Source organism: Lathamus discolor, chromosome 3, assembly GCF_037157495.1.
Source record: "Lathamus discolor isolate bLatDis1 chromosome 3, bLatDis1.hap1, whole genome shotgun sequence".
NCBI classification, from domain to species: Eukaryota; Metazoa; Chordata; class Aves; order Psittaciformes; family Psittacidae; genus Lathamus; species Lathamus discolor.
The window spans coordinates 21,136,791-21,162,566 of NC_088886.1; the positions used below are offsets into that span (position 1 = coordinate 21,136,791).

The 25,776-nt window shown below is 39.9% G+C and overlaps 1 protein-coding gene across 19 annotated transcripts in view; it reads right to left on the reverse strand.

Moving 5' to 3' along the window:
- The window catches only part of PRRC2C (proline rich coiled-coil 2C), a 78,431-nt gene that overhangs the window by 43,399 nt on the left and 9,256 nt on the right, over window positions 1-25,776 (reverse strand). For 16 of the 19 annotated variants that reach the window (XM_065673928.1, XM_065673934.1, XM_065673941.1 and 13 more), the window contains exons 2-12: window positions 17,747-17,914; window positions 16,376-16,553; window positions 13,266-13,372; window positions 7,420-7,557; window positions 5,355-5,605; window positions 4,893-4,972; window positions 3,856-3,989; window positions 3,686-3,773; window positions 3,268-3,409; window positions 2,113-2,187; window positions 737-1,370 (exon numbers count right to left, since the gene is read on the reverse strand). In XM_065673928.1, the coding sequence (XP_065530000.1) occupies window positions 737-1,370; window positions 2,113-2,187; window positions 3,268-3,409; window positions 3,686-3,773; window positions 3,856-3,989; window positions 4,893-4,972; window positions 5,355-5,605; window positions 7,420-7,557; window positions 13,266-13,372; window positions 16,376-16,553; window positions 17,747-17,861 (1,942 nt within the window). In that variant the 5' untranslated portion in view covers window positions 17,862-17,914. The remainder of the gene's footprint in view (window positions 1-736; window positions 1,371-2,112; window positions 2,188-3,267; window positions 3,410-3,685; window positions 3,774-3,855; window positions 3,990-4,892; window positions 4,973-5,354; window positions 5,606-7,419; window positions 7,558-13,265; window positions 13,373-16,375; window positions 16,554-17,746; window positions 17,915-25,776) is intronic. The other 3 variants (XM_065673945.1, XM_065673944.1, XM_065673931.1) reach the window with 1 other exon arrangement.

Consider the following 25,776-nt stretch of genomic DNA (forward strand, 5'->3'; position numbering starts at 1 on the left):
TGCCTGCTTAATCGTCACAGTCTTAGTTTCCAAAACTAAAATAAAGGCAAAAAACCCATTGAGAACAACCCCTCAAACAGGACAACTGCTGTTAGTACATCTCCCACTGCCCCTTTTAAACTCAAACACACTGGGTAATCAAACACTAGCATTTAGGTTGTAACTATCAAGTGATTAAAAAAAAAAAAAGGCAAAAAAAAAAGGCTGTATCACTGCTATCATATTATATTTGAATTAACTTTTTTTTTTTTTTTAATAAGAACCAAGGTTTGGTTTTACAATCGCTTTTACTCATTTAGAGGATAACGCAACCTTATTAAGCACAGTTTAGTTCTGCTGTGACATTTAAGTTCCACTACAAAACTGCATCAAATTTACCTGCTCTTTATGTCTACTTCTCTAGGCTTGCTGAAAGAACAAATAGCTCAAATAATTTACATCACTTTCTAGCAACATGAGTTGCTGAACCTCCTTTACCAGGAAAAGAAAGCCTGTTTCTCTTTCTGCATTCCTCAAAATCCAGCCTAAATCAATAAACCAAATTTTTCCTTTAACATTTTGATGAGCTGGGTAAATGGGTCTAGCTCAAAGTACAGTTAGCAGCTGTAATATGCCAGGGAAATAAGTGATCTAGATGCACTGGGTTAATTAGATATGCGAATCAGACTCCCAGATTACAACTATGCTCTGTGGTTCAGCTTTAAGGCAGACAACTCCTACTTGTGTGCAAACATACCTTTTTCTTCCTTGTTATTCCTGTTTTCACTTTCTTGTTTTTCCACTACATGTGCAGCCACAGGTTCTACAGTCTCAGGAACCTCATGTGCTGGTTTCTCCTCTTCTTTTTCCTTCTCATTCTCCTTCTCTTCTTTCTTTATCTCCTTTTCTTTCTCTTTTTCTCCTTCTTGCTCTTTTGCCTTCTCTAGTTTTTCTTTTTCTTCTTTTTCCTTTTCCTTCTCCCTTTCCCTCTCTTTTTCTTTTTCCTTCTCCCTCTCTTTTTCTCTCTCTCGCTCCCTCTCCCGTTCCCTCTCCTTTTCCCGCTCCCTTTCCCGCTCCCTTTCCCTCTCTCTTTCCCTTTCCCGTTCCCTTTCCCTCTCCCGCTCCTTCAGAGGGTCTTCCCGGGAAGGTTTTGTCACACAGCCAAATTTCTCATTTAACCGTTTTAGCTTTTCAGCACAAGCTGCTTTGCGCTGTTCTTCCATTCTTCTTTCTTCCTCTTCTCGCCGCTTACGGGCTCGTTCAACTGCAGCAGATATCTCTGACTGCTGTCTTCTCCTCTGTTTCCAAATTTCATCTTCATCTGGCACTGGTTTAGGGGGAAAGGGTCCCTGCCTTCCAGGTCCTACCTGGCGATCAGGGGGAGGAGGGTGCTGCAATATTAAAATCAGTTGAGTCAAGTTGAACATGTGTTACATAAACAGCCAGCTGAAATACTACAACTTAACTATTTATCAGCACATGTATTTGAATGACACCTTAAAAAAAGCAAGATTTGGAAGAAAAAGCAAGCCCTCACCTGCCTGCTCCAGTTCAGACTCATGCAATGAGCTCAGAAAGGAGAGGTAAATATTCACTGGGCTCATGTCACTCCTCCCCATCACCATCAGACAGCAAAGATAAACACCTTTTAGATTTGATTATAGGCCACCCTAAATCACAGAAACTCAAGACAGGTCTCAGACTAAAGTTTCCCAAGAAGCCAAAGAAATTCCATGTAGCTCAGGATAAGAGATCTTAATAAGGACTGTTAAGAATTCTAAGAAACTACTACGTACACATTTTATCTGGGACTTCATCTCCCCATCTGCCTCAGCAGACAGCCCTTCAGTACTGCTCCTAAGCCCCTGTCCTCTCTAGTTCTCAAAAGGGGTTGGATAACTGAAAGCATTTGAAGCTCTCATGCATTTCAGATAACTGCTGCTTTACACAATTAGCAGCACAGTTGCGTTGGGGTCCCATTTTTACTGGCCAAGTATTACAAGCATTTTTCTTGCTAAAGAAAAAGCTTATCCCTACGTGAAGCATATTTTTACTTTTGTTAGACTAAACCCCTCCAACACAGCATTAAAGAATTTAACTAAGGTAAATAAAGACAATTCTAATCTCTCTTACCGGTGGTAGAATAGATTTTGGATGAAGAGCAGGACCACCTCTTTCATGTAAAGAAGGCTGTGCTGGACCCCGATCCTATAGGAGCAAACACAGCACCAGGGTTAAGCAAGCTCTTAACAGTCAAGCTAACAAATTTTAGATTTACTGTTTTCCACTGCATTAAGATACCACACCTAAAGAACTACCTGCACATGATACAAATTACCACGTAAAACAATGGCAACAAAATTTCCATGTTATGTACTGATCACTAAACAATTACTTTAAAAATTCACACATCCATATTCCAGACTTCATGTTACTGCACTATTTTTCCTCAGATTCAGCGTAGCATCCAACCCTGAAAGACACATTCTTTATATAGAGAGAAAGCACAAGTAAAAACAACTCAAGATCCCCCATCTTCGTTATTACTGGTGTCAAGAGAATACATTACTGGGAAATTTTCATATACAGCCAATGGCAACTTTTCCTGGGGGAGAGAAAGTGGAAATAGATTTAAAAGAGGACTGAAGTAGGCATAAGCTGAGGTGGTTGTCAATCTTCCTCTACCAGAGAGTAAATCGAAAACCAAAACATTTGAGCTGATGCATTCTACATGGTCTGTATAAAAATCTATCTGCCTGAGACATCAGAAGTGAACTGACACATTCCTGCTAAGTTGCACTGAGGAAAGTGGATCATGATACAAAAAAACAACTCCCCAAAAAATAACCAAAACCCCACACCCTGACAAAATTTGTGGGTCAACTGGGTGCTATTTACCCTGTGCCACTAATAAAGTATGATGACACCAGAATGGCTTCATTCACAGTTACAGGGATGGACAGACAAGAGTACTGAGTTAAAGTTTATGAGTTCAGTCACACTGGCACAAGTTGAGTTCAGGCACACTGGCACAAGTGTTCTCACCCCCTCAAAACTGTGAATTAGAACACACTAGATAAAGACATGCTATTTTTATTTTGTGACCAGAACCAGCTAAGTTGACTTTGCGGCACCTGATCAGTTACCAGTCCTCAAATAATTCTTTCAGCAGCTAAAGCTTTCACTCATGTTCATAACTTTAACTGACCTGACTGTTTGTAAAGGCACCTGAGCTGGACCTTTCCTTATGAGGCTATTGCCAGAAGAGCTGAAGAGAAGAACACAAACCTGATCAAGCTGAGAACTTTTGCCGTATGACCCTTTGGCTGCTGCTGTGGAAACCTGGGTGGCAGACTTAGCACTTGTCTGGTCATCTGCTTCCTTCTGGCCATCAGGACTCTGGGAATCTTTTGATGGTGTTTGTTCATCACTATGTGCAGAGAAATAAGAAAAATGGAATGGGTACTCCACACAGGTATTCGATGGTTTATCTTCTATCCTCCATGCTTTTTAGCAAGAGCAAAAGCTCCTCACAGCAAGGAACACTACTACATGCCCACCAGCTGACTGTAGTCTGCAGGCAATTAAGCGATTTAATACAGTATTCAATTACAGGAATGTTTTTGGAATGAGTACTTGCACTCATTTCACTCAACCTTTCCAAACACTAAGTGGCATTCACACCTAATTGGCAACACCGACTCACCCACTTTCCTTCTCTTTTTGACTACTTCCTTGCTCATCATCATCACTGAAGTTCAACTGTTCAGTGTAATCCACTTCACTCTGAGCACCTGATCCATAAGCAAATATTCAATTAATCTTTAGAAAGATTCACTGTAAAAATAACAAAAATCATTACTCTGATGTTCTTACCTGCCCAGCCTTCATCAGCCTCAGCATCTAGATTATCAAATTTATCAAGTTCTTTAAGTTCACTAGCACTAAGAATGGATGGGCGCTCAATAGGTTCTGAACACCATGAAGGTGGTCCTCTTCCCCGTGGCCCTCTAAAAAAAAGGAAAACAATGTCCACTGTCATTATTTACCCACATGACTAGATAAATGGTCAGCTTGTATGATGATTATTTGAAGTATACAGTACAGTTCTCTCAATACAGTATAAATGTCATCCACATGTGCGACTGCTGTAGTTCCAATAACTACTGCTACACCAGATGGTTATTTAAGGAAGAGAAAGATTAGATGCTATAGCCTTACTTACTTCACAAACAAGCCAAACATCAGTTGACAGTAAAAAATCAAATGACTTGTAGCTTTCAAACAACACACCACATTGATCTGATATCTTTCTTGACACCAATTAATCCACCTCAGATATATTTCTACTTTTCAAGCTTTCCCACTGTCAAAGATTCTGCACCTTCTCCCTACTCCTACACTCAAGTTCTCCCAGCCAACCCTCTCAGCCTTTCTGTCCTCTTCCTGATCCCACTCAGTTTGTACCCTATTGCCTATAGCATTCCCTATTTCCTCATGCATGTGCACAGCCATCCTCAGCTACGGAGAAATGAAGAAAATAAACTGTTTAACGCATTAGAGTTCTTTAACTGGAAAGCAGTAGAGTTGAGAACCAGGAACTAACTACTTGCAAGGTAACAATGGAAGTGTCCTTTTACAGGTGAAAATACTGGCTGAAGTTTTAAAGGTGTTCCCAAGCGACTCCTGCTCTTTCTGTAATGTGCAGAATTCCCTCAAGTTTCATAGCTGAGTTGTCAAACACAAATCACTCCATAGTACTGCTCCACACAAGCCAAACTTGAGACTAACCAGTAGCAGTTCTTATGCAGTGCATGATCATAATCGAAATAGTGCAACTTTTTATTTTTTTGTTATTGAGTCACTAACAGAGTTCATACCCACACAACAATAACAGTTGTAAGGTTTCTTACCTGCTAAGCTCAGAATTGGGAAACCTTGTTGGACCTTGCATGGAGGGAGGATATGCCATTCTAGGATACTGATTAAACATCTAAGAAAGGTTTAAAAACAGGAACCATTCATTAAAAATTGTAACTACATTAAGCATACTGAGACCATCAAAAGAATCACTATGGAAGTAAAGCAAGACTCTTGAATTTGCTTAGTATCTCAAGTGTGTGACATTAAGTCACCAAGATTGAGTGATTACAAGTGTTAACCAACTACTGACAAATTGGAACTCAGTGTAGCAAGTGGCAACAGGCAGCCACATCCTTTGAGCAGTTGGTTGCAATCCCAACCTTCTAGCAGAACTGCTAAAGTGTCCCATGGAGGAAGATGAAAGGAGGGAGATGAAAAGGAGCATGAAGAAATTACACTAGCCAATAATCAATCCCTGCTGCTTTAAAACCTTCCATGTAACCATCACTTACATAAGGTGGCATCATTGCTCTGTACTGAGAAGAGACAGGTGGTTGCTGCTGGCCATTCAGCTTGGGCTGAGGGACCTGTGGTAACCGCACATCTCTCTTCTCTGCTGCCTTCTGGCCATCACTTTGTTCTGTTGGTGTAGCATTACCATCTTCTTGTCCAAGGGCCTTAGCTTCTTGATCAGTTGGAGAATTGGGTGAGTTGCTCTTATTACCACCTTCTCTCCAATTAGTAGCATCTGCATGGGCAGAATCAGTACGAGAAAAAACAAGAACAGACTTTATACTACAGATTTACATACAGGCATAATAAAAAACACATTCTTCCTTACCCACTTTTCAGTAACACAGCAATCAGTGCAGACACACATTCATATCTAGTACCGAAATCAATGACTGCTTGATAAAACAGAGGCTGTTTTCTAATCCTCTTTAGCCCTACATTCAGCTGTGCTCCTGAAGTGTAAGAGTTAAATTTATAGACCGCTCTAGTCATCCTACTCTACCTTCCAAAACACAGCACAATTTAGGAAGGATACCGATAATAGCACAGAATAGAAAACAGATTTAGCTGTGGTAAGTGGGCCACTGTTGACTCAGTGTGAAAATGCTGTCAAGAGAAAGATCAAGCCTCTTAAACAGCAAAGGCCTACCATGAAACACCAAAGCAGCTCAAAATGACATATACCTGTGCATTATCTTTCTAAGTGAAAACAGATATCCAGAGTCTGGCTTGTATCTCTGTCTGATAAGGATGAAATAGAAGTGATGAGGGCTGTGCTTCTGGGTGTGAACGTCTAGCAAAAAGTCCAGGAAAAGTAAGGTATTTTAATGACTTGTGCCAGGTAGTCCATTTTAATTCTTTTTACAGTTTCTGCCTACAGAGCACAGGTCAGGACAATAAAAACAGTAAACTTAACAGCAGTGCTCAGATCCACAGGGACCAAGAAAAATTCAGACATGCTCTGTAAAGACTGTTCTACTAGGGGCACAATCCCTTTAAGTGGGGTTAAACTATGGTCCTAAGTATCCATTACAGTTCTTCCACTTATCTTTGCTGGGGAGCACGGCTGCTAAAGGGGCAGTACTCACCAAGTTCATCAAGCTTTCTCCTGTCAAGTCTTGTAAGAAGGGCTTAATACAGCATGTACAGTGCTGACCAATACTGTAACTGCCTGTAGGAGGCTGGAAGAAACACACATAGCTATTTCCCTAATTTGGTGTTGGACATCTCCCCAAATTTCTTGGCAACTCATTCTCTATATCAAAATCAAGTAAGGACCTTAATAAGCACAGTGCCCATCTTGCCTATCACTGGCACAAGAAAGTGCTACCTACAGTGCAGGAAGAGATCCCTGGTCCACCAAACCTCATGGGAAATACTTTTAAGGAAGAAAGAAGTCCTGGTTTTCACTGGAAACAAGCACAATCCCATATGCTTTCCCATTAAAAGGATCTGGGGAAACAATACATATTTCTTCACTGAGACATATAAAAAAACAACACTGTTATGGTTGTTTTCACTAGATCTAATCCCCCACAGCTGAAACAGATCCAGCTAGTGAGAGCACCTCAGTCATGCGCTAAAGATGCGAATACCTTTCAAATTACAGTCCACTCTTTTGGTATCCTGTAGATTTAACTTCCTATTTGGAATTTTTCAGGCTACTGAGTACTAACCACTTGGAGACAACTCTAATGATGACTTCTATAATATTTAGAGAGTTCCTTAATACATATTTTAACTGTTGTGACCCCTAGCAGCTGGATTTAAGAAAATGACAGCATTGTGCAACTAACAAATGTTCCTCAGAGCACAACTGAAGTACTGACTAGGGTAGGAAAATGGAAAGTGAACTGCAGAATAGGATCAAATACCTTATTTTCCACATACCAGGAACACAGTAAAGCAAAAGAAAGTTCAAAAATTTGTTTCTTCAGTGTAGGAGTATGTTGATTAAAACAATCAATGAATCAATTTCTTTCGTACGGGACATGAGTATCCTTGTAATGAACAAGTTCCACACAAACCCATGTGATTTCACCAAAATTTATAGCATATACTTACTTTGTGGCCTCAAGCTGGGTCCTGATCCATGAAGTTCTTCAGGTGTATCTTTCTCTTTGCCTGACTTTTCCTGATCCCCAGCTGCCGGCAGACTGGGAAACTCTTGCTGGAAATAACTATTTACTTGAATAGGTGGACCTGCAGAATAAGATAATCACAAAGTCTCAGCTTTCTGTAGTCGAAAGAGTTCATAAAAGTGGAAAAAGCCTCATCATCCTTAAAAAGGGAATGTTAAAGCCACATTAATTTACTGGTAGCATTATTCACAAGAGAAATACTTATAAAGCATTCCCATTTGCTACCAAAGTTGTTAAATTTAACAGGCCAACCATCTCACCTGTTGGGGCTAAAAAAAAAAATCCAGAAGCACTGGAGAGCAGTGATGGACAACGGAACAAGACTTAACATGCAGAGTACCGAAAGTTTCTCAGCTCTGTTAATAACCCTCTTCCCCAACAAAGATTTCCCTTGTTTTTACTCTTCAACTATAATCGCCTCAAGAATAGGCAATGATGTTATTGCAAAGCCCTTAAGATTAATTACTCATTCCAATAACTAATAATTCGTCAGGACTTTTAAAGACCAAAGCATTTGTATTGTGAGTAAAGTATCAGAACTGTAGCACTTAGATTTCTACAATCCATCAAGACCAGAATTTTCAGACTTCTACTGCATCTGGGAGGAAAGCCAAATATATAGTGTTCTTATTTAGAAGATTTTGTTAGCATATGTTTTGAACCAATTTCTCACCACCACCACCTCTTCATCTACTGCATATTGACCTATATTCTACAATTCTATTAGGTCAGTGGTACTCTAGTATCAGATCACTGATAAGCTTACAGAGGGAAGACTTCTATTCCAACAGCCTGAATAACGCCCTGTTCTTACACCTGACTTAACTACTGGCTACTATAAGAGACATTGTATTAGGCTACACGACTACAGAGCAAACTCACAATAAAGGATCTGCCTCCCAATCCCCATTATATACCTTTTGTTTTAAGATAACAGCTAAACAGCTTTTTCTCTTTGAACTGTGAAAGAATCCTCTAACAATAAAACACAGGATCCTGGTGGAGTTTTTTGGGGTTTTTTTAAGATTAAGAGTCAAGCACAGGATAAACTACCTACTCTTTGTACCTTCTCTGTAAAGGCATGACAGCAAACACCATTATTTATGTATCCTAAATTCATACATATTGTGCCTACAAATTGCCTTGAAATATTACAATCTTAATTGTGACTTCATGTACTACAGATCACATTGTTTGCTGTTAATGGACACTGGATGCTGGGTGTTCGCAAGCAGCTACATCCAACGACTCGCTTAAAGGGACTGAAAGCTGCAGTCACTAACCATATGGCCTGTTAGGCAAGCAAGCCTCTTCAGAGGTCCTGTGGCATGCTATACTAATGAATTTTATGAAACTTGAAAAACGTTTTCTGCTCAGACTTCAGCAGCAACTGCAACGCAATGGCATCCTCAGTGGTCAGTCTGACTGTGCTTTAGCTATCAACCTGAAATAGCCAGATTGTCAGCCAGCAGTTCAGAAAGCAGTTAAAGAATTCGAAGATGCTACGTTAGCAATTAACTTTAAGCCAGTGCATAACCTTAGAAATAGACGCTGCCATTACATTTTAGAAGTCTCTGCTTTCTACATGGCCACCAATGTCAGAGAAGGATTCATTCTTGCCTTAACCAACTGAAGTCTTACATAAAAGCATGAGGCGGCTGGCTGAACAACTGCTGGAATGCATACAAGGCATCTGGAGAAACTAGAAGTTGTACCAGCACCAGCCAAGTGAAGATGAGGAAAGCATGAGCACAAAAGGTATATCCTGAGTTTCAAACTGAGGAGGATAGCAAGCAGCTGATGCCAATTCACATTCCATATTTCTTTTTCAACCAGCAAATCCACTACTGCATTAGTTGAATGAAATGAGGGCACCATCTGGGCTTGGCATACAAGCTGCCATGGCAACTACAAAATAATTAGCTAAATGCATTTTGAAGCCACTGAGCTGAATCACTATTTCCTGTATCATAGAGAATATCTTATCAGCTTATGTAGAAAGGCTGGTATGCAGATCACTTTGCATCAGTATTAATTCCTTTTTCTTATGCTAAAAAAATCCTGGAAAAGCTTAAAGGAGGAGAGCTATCATAGAATCACAGAATAGTGAGGTTTGGAAGGTACCCTAAAATCACTAAGTTCCAACTCCCTGCCATGGGCAGGGACACCTCACACTAAACCATGTCACCTCTGTCCAATCTGGCCTTGAACACTGCCAGGGATGAAGCATTCACAACTTCCTTAGGCAACCCATTTCAGTGCCTCACCACCCTCACAATAAAGAACTTCCTCTTTACATCCAATCTAAACTTCCCCTGTTTAACTTTTAACCCATTTACCCGTTGTCCTATCACTACAATCCCTAATGAAGAGTCCCTCCCCAGCATCCTTACAGGTCCCCTTCAGACAATGGAAGCCTGCTATGAGGTCTCCACACACTTTATCTCCTCCACGCTGAACAGCCCCAACTTTCTCAGCCTGTACTGTACACAGTACTTCAAGTGAGGTCTCACGAGAGCAGAGTAGAGGGGCAAGATCACCTCCTTTGACCTGCTGGTCACGCTCCTTTTGATGCAGCCCAGGATATTGTCAGCTTTCTGGGCTGTGAGCACATGCTGCAGCAGGCTCATGTTCATTTTCTCATCGACCAGCACCCCCAGGTCCTTCTCTGTAGGGCTGCTCTGAATCTCTTCTCTGCCCAACCTGTAGCTGTGCCTAGGATTGCTCCAGCCCACGTGTAGGACCTCGCACTTGCCAACCTCATGAAGTTTAACCGTGCCATCAGCCCACCTCACAAGCGTGTCGAGGTCCCTCTGGATGGCATTCCTTCCCTCCAGCGTATCAGCTGAACCACACAGCTTGGTGTCATCAGCAAACCTGCTGAGGGTGCACTCAATCCCACTGTCCATGTCACCGACAAAGATGTTGAACAAGACCGGTCCCAACACTGATCCCTGAGGGACACCTCTCATTTCTAGTCTCCAGCTGGACACTGAGCCATTGACCACAACCCTTTTCGTGGGGCCATCCAGCCAGTATTTTATCCACTGGGTGGTCCACCTATCAAATTGATGTCTCTCCAATTTAGAGACAAGGCTGTCATGTGGGACGGTGTCAAACGCTTTGCACAGGTCCAGGTAGATGACAGCAACTGCTCCACCCCTGTCTGTCAGTTCCATAGCCCCATCATAGAAGGCCACCAAATCGGTCAGGCAGGATTTCCCCTTAGTGAAGCCATGCTGGCAGTCACCAAGCACCTTGGTGTTTTTCATGTGCCTTAGCATGCCTTCCAGGAGAATCTGCTCCAAGATTTTGCCAGGCACAGAGGTGAGACTGACTGGTCTGTAGTTCCCTGGGTCATCCGTTTTCCCCTTCTTGAAAATGGGGGTTGTATTTCCCTTTTTCCAGTCGTCGGGAACTTCACCTGGCTGCCATTACTTTTCAAATATGATGGACGGTGTCTTAGCAACTTCATTCACCAGCTCCTTCAGGAGCCGCAGATGGATTTCATCAGGTCCCATGGACTTGGGCACATTCAGGTTCTTAAGATGGTCTCGAACCAGATCCTCTTCTACAGTGGGCCTTCATTCTCACAGTCCTTGCGTCTGCCTTCCAAGACTTGGGTGGTGTGGTCAGAGCACTTGCCATTGAAGACTGAGGCAAGGAAGTCATTCAGAACCTCAGGCTTCTCCAAATCCAGGGTAGCCAGTTCTCCTGATAGCTTCCAGAGAGGACCCATGTTGTCCGTAGTCTGTCTTTTGTTGGCAGTGTACCTATAGAATCCCTTCCTGTTATCCTTAACATTCCAAGCCAAGTTTAATTCTAACTGGGCATCAGCTTTCCTAACCTGGTCCCTCGCTTCCCAAACAACATCCCTGTATTCTTCCCAGGCCACCTGTCCTTGCTTCCACCTTTTATAAGCCTCTTTTTTCCCCTGTAAGTTTCCTCAGCAACTCCTTACCCATCCACGGAGGTCTCCTGGCCCTCCTGCTGCACGGGACATAATACTCCTGAGCTTGTAGCAGGTGATCCTTGAATATCAACCAACAGTCTTGGGCCCCCCTGCCCTCTGGGGTTGTTTCCCATGGAACCTTACTACTAAGCAGGTTCCTGAAGAGGCCAAAGTCTGCTCTCTTTAAGTCCAGGGCAGTGAGCTTGCTACATGCTCTTTTCACTGCCCTGAGGATCCTGAACTCGACCATCTCATGATTGTCGAGTTCCTGAATTTGATAACAAAGGAAACAGTGAACATAAGAAAGGAGAACAAGAAGTAGATAATTCAGAATTTTCACTTCTAATATTTATTGAGAAAAAAAAAGAGGCAAAATCATTAGATATGTGATGTTAACAAACTCCATATAATGACCCAGAAGTTACCACCATGCAATTCAGATTTACTATCCTAAGATCTCTATCCAGAAGAGAGCTCACTTCTTCAATCTGAAAGCTAAAACTGTATTTTAGAGCCAAAGAAAGCTTTTAAGTCTCAAATGTAAGGAATAAAACAAATTGTAGTTTATTTTTTATAATAGAGACATAGGAAAGGAATTCTATGTAACCGCTCACTCAATAAACATCCTGGCCTGTATCAGCAACAGCACAGCCAGCAGTGCCAAGGCAATGATCATCCCCCTGTACTCGGCACTGGTGAGGCCACACCACAAATCCTGTGTTCAGTTCTGGGCCCTTCACTCCAACAGATATTGAGTTGCTAGAGCAGGTCCAGAGAAGGGCAACAAAGCTGGTGAAAGGTCTGGAGCACAAGTCTTATGAGGAACAGCTGAGGGAACTGGGGGTGTTGAGTCTCCCTTAGTCTGAAAGGAGGTTGTAGCAAGGTGAGTGCTGGTCTCTTCTCCCAACTAACAAGTGATAAGACAAGTGATAATGGCTTCAAGCTGCACTAGGGGAGGCTTAGACTGGGTATTAGGAAAAATTTCTTCACTAAAAGGGTGATCAGGCTTTGGAACAGACTGCTCAGGAAGTGGTGGAATCACCAAAACCATGTAGATGAGGCCCTTAGTGACATGGTTTAGTGGTGGATTTGGCAGTCTTGGGATACAAGTTGGACTTGATGATATTTAAGGTCTTTTCCAACCTATTTGATTCTACAAAAATACTCAACCTAAGGTTCACGCTGATGGAAACAGTACTCCAACAGTTATTAAAAAAAAAAAAGCAAACTCCAAAGTCCACAAAAACCACCACCACCAAAAAACACCCAGCAAAAACCCCACCACCACCACACCTTTAATGCTTTTCCTACTTGAACACTATCGCTTTGAAACCAAAATAAGCAAGGAACCTATAAAATAAAAGGGAAAAGTGATGCTGTAGTAGACATTTAAATAGAAGCAAGACTACACATATTTTGCACAAAATGATCCAAAATTATGATTAGAATGACAACTGCTTATGGTTAAACCCTTTCACATCAATATTGTATGCATAATAACTATTGACTGTAATTTTCCCTCCTTATCATAGCCACGTTCAAGAGCTTACACTGTGACCACCACTTCACTGTCAAAACAAATGAGGTGATGATACCAGTCCTTTAGAAGACAGTCAGACCTGCTGCTAAATGAGGCTGTAGCTCACTTTAGTGACAGGGGACCATTTTACCTTCCCGCCAAGAATGTTGCTTCCACAGAATTTGTAGTCCCAGTTGGCCCAGTCAAGGTTCAAATTATTGCCAAGTCTGAGGGTTTCACAGCAGCATTCACAGCCTGCTAGGCCAGTCAAGAACCCTCCAACCTGAACATCACTTACCATCTTGTCCACCTGGTTTGGTGTTGGCCCACGATTTGGCAACAGGAGCTGCTTCTGGAGGAGCAGGAACAGCAGGTTTTGGCTGTGTCTGCGGCACGTCTGGCTGTCTGGAATTAGAGAGAAAGCACTTGTGAATATAAGAAGGTGGGCACAGACTAAGATCCTCAAGGATTACTACTGCAAACAAGTGAATGAAATGAGGTAGCTATGCAGCTGAAGAACCAATAGCTACTTTTCTGCAAAAAAAGCACGGTCTTATATAAAATGAGTTGTTATAGTTACAGCTAAAATTGGAATAAATTAGCCAATTCCTTCATGAGTAGATTACTCAAAATGGAGAGGAATGAATGAAAATGGCTGAGCAGAAAATACAGTCAGGCATGAACAGAATTTTAACTTTTTAACTAGTGTATGAACAATTAAAACCCAAACAATCAACAACCACGGAAGGGAATAATTTATAACAATATTCTCTTGCCTTGGGAGTTAGAGGAAAACACTTAAAAACCACTATGAACTGAGAGAAAGAAGGCAAATACATGTTAGAACTTAGGAAATAAAAGAAGCCAATAAAGAAAGCTAAAGACACTATAGCACCCATCAGTTTTTTTCATGAACTGGAGTACAGAAGCTTAAGCTTAGTAAGAACACTCTCAATTTTACTATTTTAACAATGAAGAGGCAGACAGAAGCACTCATTTTCTCCAATATAAAACCCAGTCATATTCTTGAAGATGATCTCGGTAGTCTACAGATTCAGTGATATTGTTTAGTTTCTTTCAAGTACAGCTATTTCCAAAATCCGCATATTCAGATAACTTAAGACTCCAAAGCGTTACTGTCTACAAGTCAAGACCTCCAGCTCATTAATAGTAATTTTTGATTAAACAGGAATTATAGGACAAATCCAGTATACGGAATGACTTTATTATGCAAGTAAAGACAAACATAACTAGTGCAATATAATGCCAGTCAACTTATAGTAAACAATTGCAAATGCTTTAAATAGATCCTGAATTCTAAACTCTGAGGACTGCCACTGAGAAGTTAGTTCCATTTGGGTTCCGCACTGATCAACCCAAACCGCTACACAGTAGTCTCAAAACTGACACAGAAGTAAACCTCACCAAAAAAAAACAAAACCGAAAAGCAGCCCCCTCACCCCTCAAAAAAAATCGTTGCTGGGGAGAAACAAACTGGCTTCTCACAAGGGTAACCGAATACAATTTTCATTTGTTTTCACAGATAACCATAAATAAATAAATAAATAAAATTCTCATCTTTTCAGTTTCCACTTAGTTGTACCTCCTTACAGCTGCACATTTTCTAAGCAGACATTGCGGAAGTTGTAATCTACATGGCTGTACTTTGTCACACACAAAGTGAAACAACGAACAAGACTGTTAAAGAGCTTATTCCTTGTACTTCCACTGTTTCAAATTCTAAATGCGCTTGGCTTTGAGTTACCCAAACATTGTCCTATAGATGTGCGTACTGATGTGGGAAAGAACTCAGCTAGTGCTACATGAATTCATCAAACCAATATACAACAGGCCACACTATGCAGGAAAAAGGAATACCCATAGAAAGAGTAACAGCTTGGGAAAGCAGCAGAAAAAATATTCTGGAATTATAGGAAACAAGTCACTCATGTGAACTTCAGTGCAGCAACACAGAAAAAAAAAATCCCCCCCCAAAACAACCCAATGATATCAAACAAGCTGATATCAAAATGTTACCTTTATCCACAACACCTGTGAAGGAATACCAGTACACTATACATGTAAACAGTAGCATTTATAAGCATGTTGGAGAAATACAGCAATAGTTACAACAATGTTCGGAACACTTGAGCAAATGCATTACATGGCCTGCGCTTAGAATTTACTTGTCACATGGCCATACATACCTGTTCCTGGGAACAAATCCCCCTCCCCGCCCAGCTTTACCTGTATGTGGACTTCGAGGCCTTTGTCAGAATAATGCATATGAAAATACAAACACCTTCCACTTGCAGGCAAGTGATAGCTATTTATTTGATTTTTAAGCATAACATCAACTACTGGAATACACTTTTAACACAAGCAGCAGACTATGGAAAGGCAGATGAAAGGGTGTTTTACTCAAACAAAGTAAAGGCTTAACTCAGAATTAACCAGACAAAGGGTAAGTGGCCTTGAAGTACAGGAAGATTTAAAAAAAAAAACAAAACAAACCAAAACCACACACCAAAACCATACAGAACACTGGGCAGAAAACTGTAAATTTGTAATTTCATGAGCTTAAAATAAAAAGCTAAACACAATACTGTACTCCTAAAGTCCAACAGCTTTTTGGAGACATGTCAAAAATTGACATTTAAATGTAGTAATGTATACAAGGAGAAATAAAGGGACAGCAAGAAGGGGGGAGAAAAAACCCCACCCTTTAGTCATCTTTTGCTTTCATAAGTGCTAGTGACATGCAATCAGTTCCTCTACCTGCAAGTGGTTTTCAGAAAAACTGGTATGTCAAAAAATAAACACTTAAAACGCACTTGCACTTTTATAGTGAATCATATCCCATTTAAAGTTTTTATGATAAAAACTGCTTTAAAATACTTTCTAATTAAATATTGAAAAGTTTTAGTCTCTTCTTTACCTGACCTGCTGTGCAAGTGTGAAAAACTCAGCAGATGACATTGCACTTAGCATAGGAAATCGTACTATCCACAGTATACAGCACTGCATCAACATCACTATCACTTCCATTTTGTCTGTATCACATACTGGGGAGTCTTAAGCTGCAGTAAAGTTTAAGATCTTACAAAAATGTGCTATAGTATTTCACTTAAGCAGCCATCAGAATGTACAAAACCATGTGGCTAAAGGTACCTGATACCCCTCATATGGAATTGATAAGCACACTGCTTTCAACTTAAGTGTGTGTTTTGTTACCCATTTTGTTAACTATCAACCTAACAGAAAGAACCTTATGAAAATTAACAGCAGTGCTTTTTCCTCCCTTTTTTTTAGGACAGTCAAGTTCAGCCAATTTCTTCTCAGGCCCTGCCCACCCCTGGCTTTAGAAATGGCACAGAAAAAAACCACACATCTCAATTGGTCACTTACTTTTCTTCTTCGTGCTGTTCTTGTTTTGAAGCCCATCCTGTGCCATCTTTAGGCACAATGTTCACATTAGGGTCATTGCCTTTGTTCTCTGCTTTAAGACTGGGGAGGTTAGCTGGTGGAGGCATCCTCCTTGAAATAGCAACTTTTCCAAGACTTTGTAATCCATGGCGTGCAGCAACTGCATGTGAAAACAGAAAGTCAAAGTTAACAACACTGTTAGCAGGCAGCATTCATACAAAGGTACCTAAATCAACAAAAATGTTTCTTCAAGAAAAATTCAAGAGCGTTAGAATTAGAAATTCAAAGTTCTTTATAATTTACTTTTAAAAAACAGCATTAGAAATATTTGGTCTGAGACAACTTGTGTACTCTTAGAATAGTTAATCACTAGGGTTGGCCTATACCAGAAATGAAAAAGGATATATTGCCCCAACTCTATACACACTGCTCAGTGACAGGAAGCTAGAGAACTCATTTAAAATGTGATGCTGATATCCTAATATCCTTTAACACGTTGTCAAACATCATTCTCTCACTCCTCTTGGACTTCCATGTACTCTAATGAGTCCAGGAATACCCACATGGGTGCAGCCCATTTCTTTTTTGCTGCCAGTTTCAGTTGGCAGACACCACTCTTGCAAAAACATTCCTACAAATTGCATTTACTCCAGACCACAAGTATGAAAAAGCAACATGAAGCCAATGCACTACACAAGACATTCAACCTACCAACTAATCAGGTGAACACATACACGATACTGCCTTAGACGTTGTATCATTACAGACATCTCAGTTTTAGCCTTTAAAACACATCTCTTTCACCCCCCAATTTAGGCAATATGCCAAATCAAATTCTAAGCCTTCAGAGTGTCATTCCCTCCTGATTCTCAATCCAATTAATCCTGAAAAAGGTCCACAGTAAACTTACTTGAAAGGTCAGTGTCAGTTTCACCCAGTGTTTGTCTGCAAAACAGACAAAGCACCTGATACAAAAGTGAGCACTGCCTTCTTGTTGATCAAAAATCTCCAGTAGCACAAATGTTAATATGGTAAAAAGCACAGCTGGGGAATGCCATGTCATATGCCGGTAACAAATACAGACTGCAGCTATAGAACAGTTTTTACTTACCCATATTCTACTTCCTACTAGACTGCAAATGCTGTCTGCCTGAACTGATACTCTTGTATACAGCTAACCAGATACTGTAATCAACACTGCTTTACAGAATTCTTCCACTTAACTGTTGTATCAAGCAGTTAAAAAGAAAATAAATCTCGCTGTGGTTAAGTGCTCACATACTTCGCACTCTTAATTAATACAACAGCAATGATGAAACTGAAAGAATGCAAAACTGAAGTCAGATTACTCACCTGTGGTTTTCTGAGTTTCCAGTGACTTTCCCTTGTAAGTGTTAAACAGACTGAGCGTTGCATACTTCGTTTTTCCATCCTTTGCTTTTGTACTCTGGCCTGACTTTTCCGACATTTCGATGGAAACTCATCGAGTCTGGTACCTACTGCTCACCCCTCAAATTTTGCCTGAAAAGAAAAACAACAGAAAAGTAAAGCAATTTGAATATAAGCCAATATTTAAAGAGACAGTTTATAGGATGAAAGTGGACAGCATATTTAACACCATTAGCACTGCTTCATTTAAGCATACTAGAGGTGCCATGGAACACATTAGCTCCAGAAATCCCCAGCTTATGTTAACATTTGTGATTTTCAAAGTACTTCCATCTCTACAAATTGAATGTCACGAGATCAGGAGTGTCAGCATTTAATTAATAGCAAACCCTGTGGAAGTGGTAAATCATCCATGATTTCACTAAAAAACAAAACCAAACCAAACCCCCAACACCTAAACAATAACAACACAACAAAATACAAACCCAAAAACCAAACATGCAGTTTCCACCAGCAGCTAGCTCCCCACTGGGAAGCTCAATGACTTCACCCACTCCTGAAGCCAAGTGCTGAGATACCATTACCTGTAGTAGCATTTCTGGAATCTGAGTTTGTGTCCCCTTCCTCCCCTCCCCACCCCCTGAAGTTTTCTTTCCCAAAACTAGGAACACATGGTATGTTCAGACAGAGAAGGGAAGAATCTCTTAAGCCAAGAGTTACGCTATTCTTCTTGCAGCAGTGAATTACAGGGCTGTTAGAGAAGGTCATCTCTCTCCTCCCAGAATAGCAGGACTTCAGAAAAAAAAAACCCCTAGTAATTATCACTGACACTCTGTTAGTAGTACTTAATAGGAACTTGCCAGATTTGCTGCTCATCATCAGGCAGGAACACAATATATTTTAATATACTTTCATATGAATTCCACAGTAGTTATGTATGTTCAAATACTCTTGTGTTTTATTCTAAAAGCAGAGAGCAAGAAGCACGACAACCTGTTTAAGCCCTCTTGTTGATGATCAACAAACTCCCTGGTCAAACTCAGAGCCTCAGATTATCTTCTGAAGGAACTTGATTCACATGCAAGGCGCTCATGTTAAGAAGAGGCTGCATGGACAAGCTTTATAAAGAATAAAGCATTTATTTGGTCATGACAGACACTAAACAACATCAACAGATTGGGCGGTTTCATTTATGATAACATTCCCACCTTCTTCTGTCTTCTACCTCAATTTATAAGCCACAAATGGAAAAATTAAGAAATAATGATGGCAAATAACCTTGGCAAGGTCCAGCTTCAGCAACATTTAGGCCAGATGCCATTCTATTGAAATCCATGCAGATTGTTGCAACAGGAACAATATTCAACTTCAGACAGGGCCACATACATGCCTAAGCAATACATCCTCCCCTCTCACAAACAGAAAGCAACTCCCAGAGTTTTTGCCAGACTGGTCAGCATTTGGCTATTTCAACAGCATGTGTTTACACCAGAAGTCATTCCTCAAATCATCCAAACCCACAAAATACAGGATGGAAGCAGGGTGAACCCGGCCTACCAAGCGGACCATGTAACCAGAACAGATTTCAGATATGGCTGTTGGGCCATTCCTTCCTTATCTATCAAAAAAACCCCTACATATAGAGGCTGCAAGCTTTCACTGGAAACCACAGCTCACTACTCAAGCATCACTGCAGGCACAGGAAAGAAAAAAAATCAGCCAGAAACATGAATTTAGACAAGCTTATCTTTGCAGCTACCAGTCACGATTTCAAGCAACCCTTCACTATTCCGGGTAGCCCTAATAGTTATTTGTAATTCAACAACATGTCAAGCTTTGCCCATTAGTATTATTCACGGCTCACTTTCAGCCAGTCTGGAGATCTGAATCCAGGCAGACTAGTTTATCAAGCTGGAGGCTAAGTCAGACATTAGCTTCCTCTTCTATGAGGAAACTCAGTTTATCGTAAATTCTTCAGTAAAACATCTGTGAAACAACCTGGCAGATTCTTTGCCTTCAATTCTCCAGTTACCCTCTGCTCCCAGACTTGTATTTATGATAAAGAGTCTACCACAATCATCCTGGAGCATTAAACAGAAAAGGTATTGGTCAGACAATTAGAAGCAGCACATGGGTAGCAAACAAGCCCTCTGGTGTGTATATAACCATATCTAGTAATACACTATAATTACTTGATACTTAGCTATGCTTGGACACTCTTTCAAATGAGAATAACTCATACAGTTTTAATTTTCAGCCCAAGACTCATCCCAGCCCCAGATTTCCTAAACAAGAAGTAGCTTCACAATGGTGAATAATGCAAAAATTGGCAAACAAAAAAGGGGGGAGGGGGAGAACGCTGTAGGAGAAAATTACTCAGGTAATTTCTTAGCTACTGTTTAATTTCTGCATACAATAGGTTGGCAAGTACTAGATTCACCAAGCAATTCCCAATTTGCCCTACATTGAATCTTTCTTGTTACCAGTTAAGGTGCTGTTAGTTTGAACTCTATTAGTCAAATCCTTCAAAGCGAAGTGCTGCTGTCCCCCAGGTTTAGACTCATTGTCATATGAGTAAGAACACAAGACAGCTGTAGACCTCTAAAGAACAGCAACATATAAAAGATCTCAGAACTACTTACCAAAGTTAGTAACTACTATGATAGTGAGCAGGACAGGCAACCGTACAAGCAGTAACAGCAGCTGGCAGGGTTCACTGCACTATTAAGAAACTTAAGCAAGTCAGCAGTTCATTTTGAATGACTACAGTTACTATTATGCATAATTACAGAAGGTGCAATGCTTCCAAAATTCTGGAGCAATAATTACCTTTCAGCTGCTCTGTAGCATTATCAAGTAAGTTAACTGACCTTCATTATGGCATTAAGATCTTAAGGTTAAAATTATTATATTAATTTCTGTACAAGACTATTTTTTCAGAGTGCAACTAGCTGGATTATTTAAATGCTGCAATGAACTCAGAAGTATGTGTACAGAAATTAGCACAGTAAGTAGCTGCCACAAATTCTAGATACCCTGGTCCTCTGTTAAGGAATATTTACTTGTACCTTCTAAAATACTTATAGTTGGTAGAATTGCAAACAGAATGCAGAATTATGTATTTTAAATAATAAAACCCCAACAAACAAACAAACAAAAAAACCCCAAATCCAATACCTACCACACAGACCTTTTCCACTAAGTTCAGTTCTTGCTATTGCCATGGGAAATAACTATTCTTTCTGTTATGGTCTTCCAATTAATATGTTTCCATGTACCTCTGAAGCATAGCATCCACCATCCCTCCACTATGGGAGAAAATTACAGAGAATTACTATTCTCTGTATTTTTCAGACATCCCATGCTAGCTGATGTAAGCACAGATGACTTCATAGCAAACTGTAGGTCTGTATTTTATAAGCTGCATTTTCAAACCATCGGAAAAAAAGTATTTTTTTACATAAGTGTAACCATGTCAAAGAGACAGCAATATTTCAGTTACCTTTTATGCAGGCCTATCATCATAAATCCCATATCCCACGCCTATTTAGCCTACAAGCACACAATCAGATAGGACAAGTAACCTGTTTTTTAGCTTCCTGGGACTCTGAAGTCTCAACAACAGTAAGTAAATAATTCCCACATTCCATATTTAACACAGCTATCTAGTCCCTGCTACCTCCACTCTGAAGGCTATATTTTAGCTAAATCTGGAGAAGGATGACCTGGAATGATTTAAGACAAAGCACACCATTCAAGAATCAAACCTGCTGAAGATTTGCTAGAGCCTTCAAATCTCAGTGCCTCAAAAACCCATCCATGAAGTAGGAAATGTCATAAAAAACACTACACAAAAGTTTAGTCATAACTGGGACACATCAGCAGTTCTCTCAAAGGAGAAAACAAGAAATATATCCAAGAAAGACGTGCTATTTTAAGCACTCTGAAGAAAGTGGTTAAGGGACAAAAAGCATCATATACAAATTTATCATTTGTATCAAGTCATAACTCTACTTTTCTTAAAATAGCTTTGTTCCCGGCACACTGAAGAACATGGTTCTACTAAGTTCTGGAACTAAACAATACAACTGGAAAAAAAAAACACCAAAAAACAACCCTCCCCCCCCCCCCTTTTTTTTTGCCACAAGCCTGGTTAATGTTAGAAGTAGCTATTTCCAAATTCTGTGTTACTAATTTCAAAACACCACTGTGATCAATAACCCAGATAAGCAGCATGGCATTAAAGTTTCACCTAGAAAGGAAAGGTTTCATTTCACCAGTAAGTCTGACGTATTCAGATTCGAGAACATCACTGAAGAAGTTGCCTCCTAACTGTAAGATCTGAGCATAATCTGCAGCTGGATATTAAATCCTGAAAAAATGTGTGATCTTCAGAAAGAAAAAAGAAAGACTAATTTAGACCATCTACAGAAATAAAAAGCAAATTAAAAACAAAGAAACATAGGATACTGTATTCAATGTACCTGGAAGCCAAAAAAGCCTTCTTCGTGCTTCATTAGTAAACCATTAACAAGGAACTCAGTTATTTTGAATGAACACTCAAAAACATTATGTAATTACTGAATCCATGATTTTGCAGAGAAGGTTGCACGTAAAAAATTAATTATGATTAAACATACTGACTTCACTTCTCTGACATGGGTATTTATGAACAATACAATATTTTCATTAATGACCTTCTATTTAGAGCTCTCTAGTGCCAAAGCACCATTCTGGACTGAGGTTCTCTGGATCAATTATTCAAAACCACATTTTGGCCATTTATCCCACTACTAAAAATTCGTAACAGCTTCAGCACTAGTCAGCTTAATGACAACATGAAACAAGCTTCATAAACTTCCACACTTAAGTAGCAAAAGCCTCTATCAAATAAAAGTATTTAATAAAAAAAAAATATTTAATAAAAAAAAAAAAAGAATCTAAGGTCAGGATTTCCCTCCCCTGCCAAGAGCAGTTTTGCAACAGGATTCATTGTTAAGTAGGTTCTTGCAAAGAAGTCTGAAAACTGCAGTAAAGACTTTGTGAACTTTTGAGCACCTCAGACATGGCTTTATTATCTGCAAGAATAGAAGCTCTTCAGATCTTCAAAGAGTTCTGGGTAGATTTCACTACAACTCATTTTTGAATAAGATCTATACTAAGTTTTATCTATACTTAGAAAGCCAAGCTACTACACATTTCCATCTCCATTTTTCTTTCCCATCTCTAGATTTTGGGCTCACCAGTTTTCAGCAAAGATTGAAAGAGGGTACACAATGCAAAGATTGCACTGATTCTATAAATTCTGTGAAGGCAGATGGCTGGGTAGGAAAATAAAACCCTTCTAAAAAACATCTCTTCTGCATCCATCACCTCAGCAGAATAAAACTGTAGCACAGGCTGAGACACTAGATAATCTGTAGAGCATTCTTAACAGACACCAAAAGGAAAATCAAATTCAGTTTTGCTCCTTAGAACCAAAGCACTGTCATGAGACAAAGCTGCAGCAAAGAAGGCTTTTCTGGTTCCATCATTCTTCAAATTACTTCCCGTTAAAGCCTAAGAAAGTCTTTACAAAACACTACCAAAACTAAATATGATGAGTTGAAAACAGATCATGACAGAAGAAAGCCATTCTAGGTCATTATCCCACAGATGCATCTTCTAAAAATGTATTCCACGGATGCCAGAAATGAGCACCCACAAATGTATCTGCATCAGTTCTGAGACACCTAACAGTCTAAGTAGAGCTACTAAGCTAAGCAATGACAAACCACCTTAATTAGCCAACCGCAAAAAGTCTACACAGAAACTAACTGCACCACAAGGCATATGTTAAACTAGCAATGTATAGAACAAGCATATCTTTTGCTGCCTCAAAGAATGCAAGGCACCTTCTTGAACTGTCTTCTGTGAGAAATACCAGTCACCTAGACTATTTCTTTCCAACAGGACAACCAGTGACAAATCGTATCTCAGGGAACTTGTTAAGAGCATCTCAAGTCTAACACGGCACTAATAGCAGTGACTAACACTTTTAAAATAAACTTTTAAGATACATCCCATGGCAGAAAAATATTAGCACAGATTGAAATAATCTGTCAGTTCTATTCATATTTTTCCAATGCATTCTTGACAGCAAAAGGAAAAATTACTTAAGAGCATCTGGCTGAAGTGAAAAACCACAGATAAAAGGACAGCAACCATGCAAATATCAAATTTGTCTCTATCCACAGATTTCAATATAAATTTAACTACATATGCATGAATATTTTACTTAACATGCACAGAAATCACATTTCTGTGGAACAGCCCTGCCAAAAGCAGCTTGATGCATAGGCTCAATCATTATCAGCATGTCTTTTTGAATGTCCCCATATAACAAGGGATCAAAGAGCCACAGACAGGATAAATGCACACTGGCAATAAAACTGTCAAAAACGCTTAAATATTTTTATATGTCACACAGACTTGTTCTTTTAACTAATATAATTTCTGACACCTGTGCTGTTTATGAAATCTTCTCCTTCTGAAGTGACCTCAGGTAACAAAGAGATTATGGTCTCCTCCCCTCAAGAGGCAGAGGGGTGCCAATGCCGTTAGTTAAGACTCTGGGAAAAGAAAGGACAGTTTTCATTTCATTTAGCTTGTGGATAATTTTTTTGCATGTTTTTATTCAGAGTATAAAATAATGCTGTTCAATATTTTGACAAATGTTATCTAAATATTATCTATGGCAGTACTCTTACCCAGGGATTCAACGCTATCAACACTTACGTATATTGTTTTCTTCCATATTTTATACCAGTGGCTCAGTTTTGGTCTCCCACTTTCTAATGGATAAGAGAAACTATTCATCAACACAGCTCTTGAACTTATTTTTGCCTTTTACAAGGAAAGAGATAATGCAAAAAGCCAAACATACTATTTTTATGAACAAAATGCTGAAATTATAAAGCATGTCCCTAAAAATGTTATTCAGTTCTCAACTATTGCATATGCAATACCTCTGCCTACTTCAGCTTTATAATTACACTTTTCAGTACTCTTCTGGCTATAGATTCTTCCACATTTGAGACATAAATACAGTTTTATCACTAGAGGAGGTCTAAAATCTAAAGTGCACAAAACACTATCAATGAAACATTTAAAATAAATGGTGTAAGACTGGCTACAGAAGACGTTGCAAATTCATAGAATGACATGATGGTTGGTGTAGGAGGGAACCTTACAGATCATACAGTTCCAACCCCCTGCCATGCGCAGGGACACCTTCCACTAGACCAGGTTTCCCAAGGCCCTGTCCAACCCAGACTTGGACACTGCCAGGGATGGGGCAGCCACAGCTTCTCTGAGCAACCTGTGTCACTGCCTCACCACCCTCACAGTAAAGAATTTCTTCCCGAATATCTGATCTAAATCTACCCTCTGTCATTTTAAAGCAATTCCCCCTTGTAAAAAAGCACTGGTCTCACTGGAAGAGGTCGACGCACTGAAATTCAATTTCAGTTTAAATTTTAGACTAAAGCCACAGTGCTTCCAATCTATTTAGGCATCTATCTCCTGCTACAGTCGAGAAGAGTTCAGTTCCTACATGGTGTGATTTGAGCTGAACTCAAAATAGCAGAGTGGCTGGTACCTTTTTAGGGGTAGTTTCACTGTTACCGTTCATAAGCTCACCAACAGCCTGCAACGTATTTTACTTTGTACTACTAAGATACAAACACTGGGGCTTCCCAAACAACAAACAAGATTTGTAAGGGAGGCAGCACATCACCACAGGAAAGGAGACCTAAGAAAGAAACAGATGCTCCCAAGGAACAGGCAGGCAGTGAGGTCTGAAGTGCAATAACAACTAACAGCAAATGAACAGGTGACTTACAGAGTTCAGGACCAACCACCATTCAGCCCCTGCCCTTCTTCCCAGCAGGTAAAACACTTCCTCAAACTACTGCTGCTATGGCTTTACATTATAGTTTTTCACTCTTCCTAGT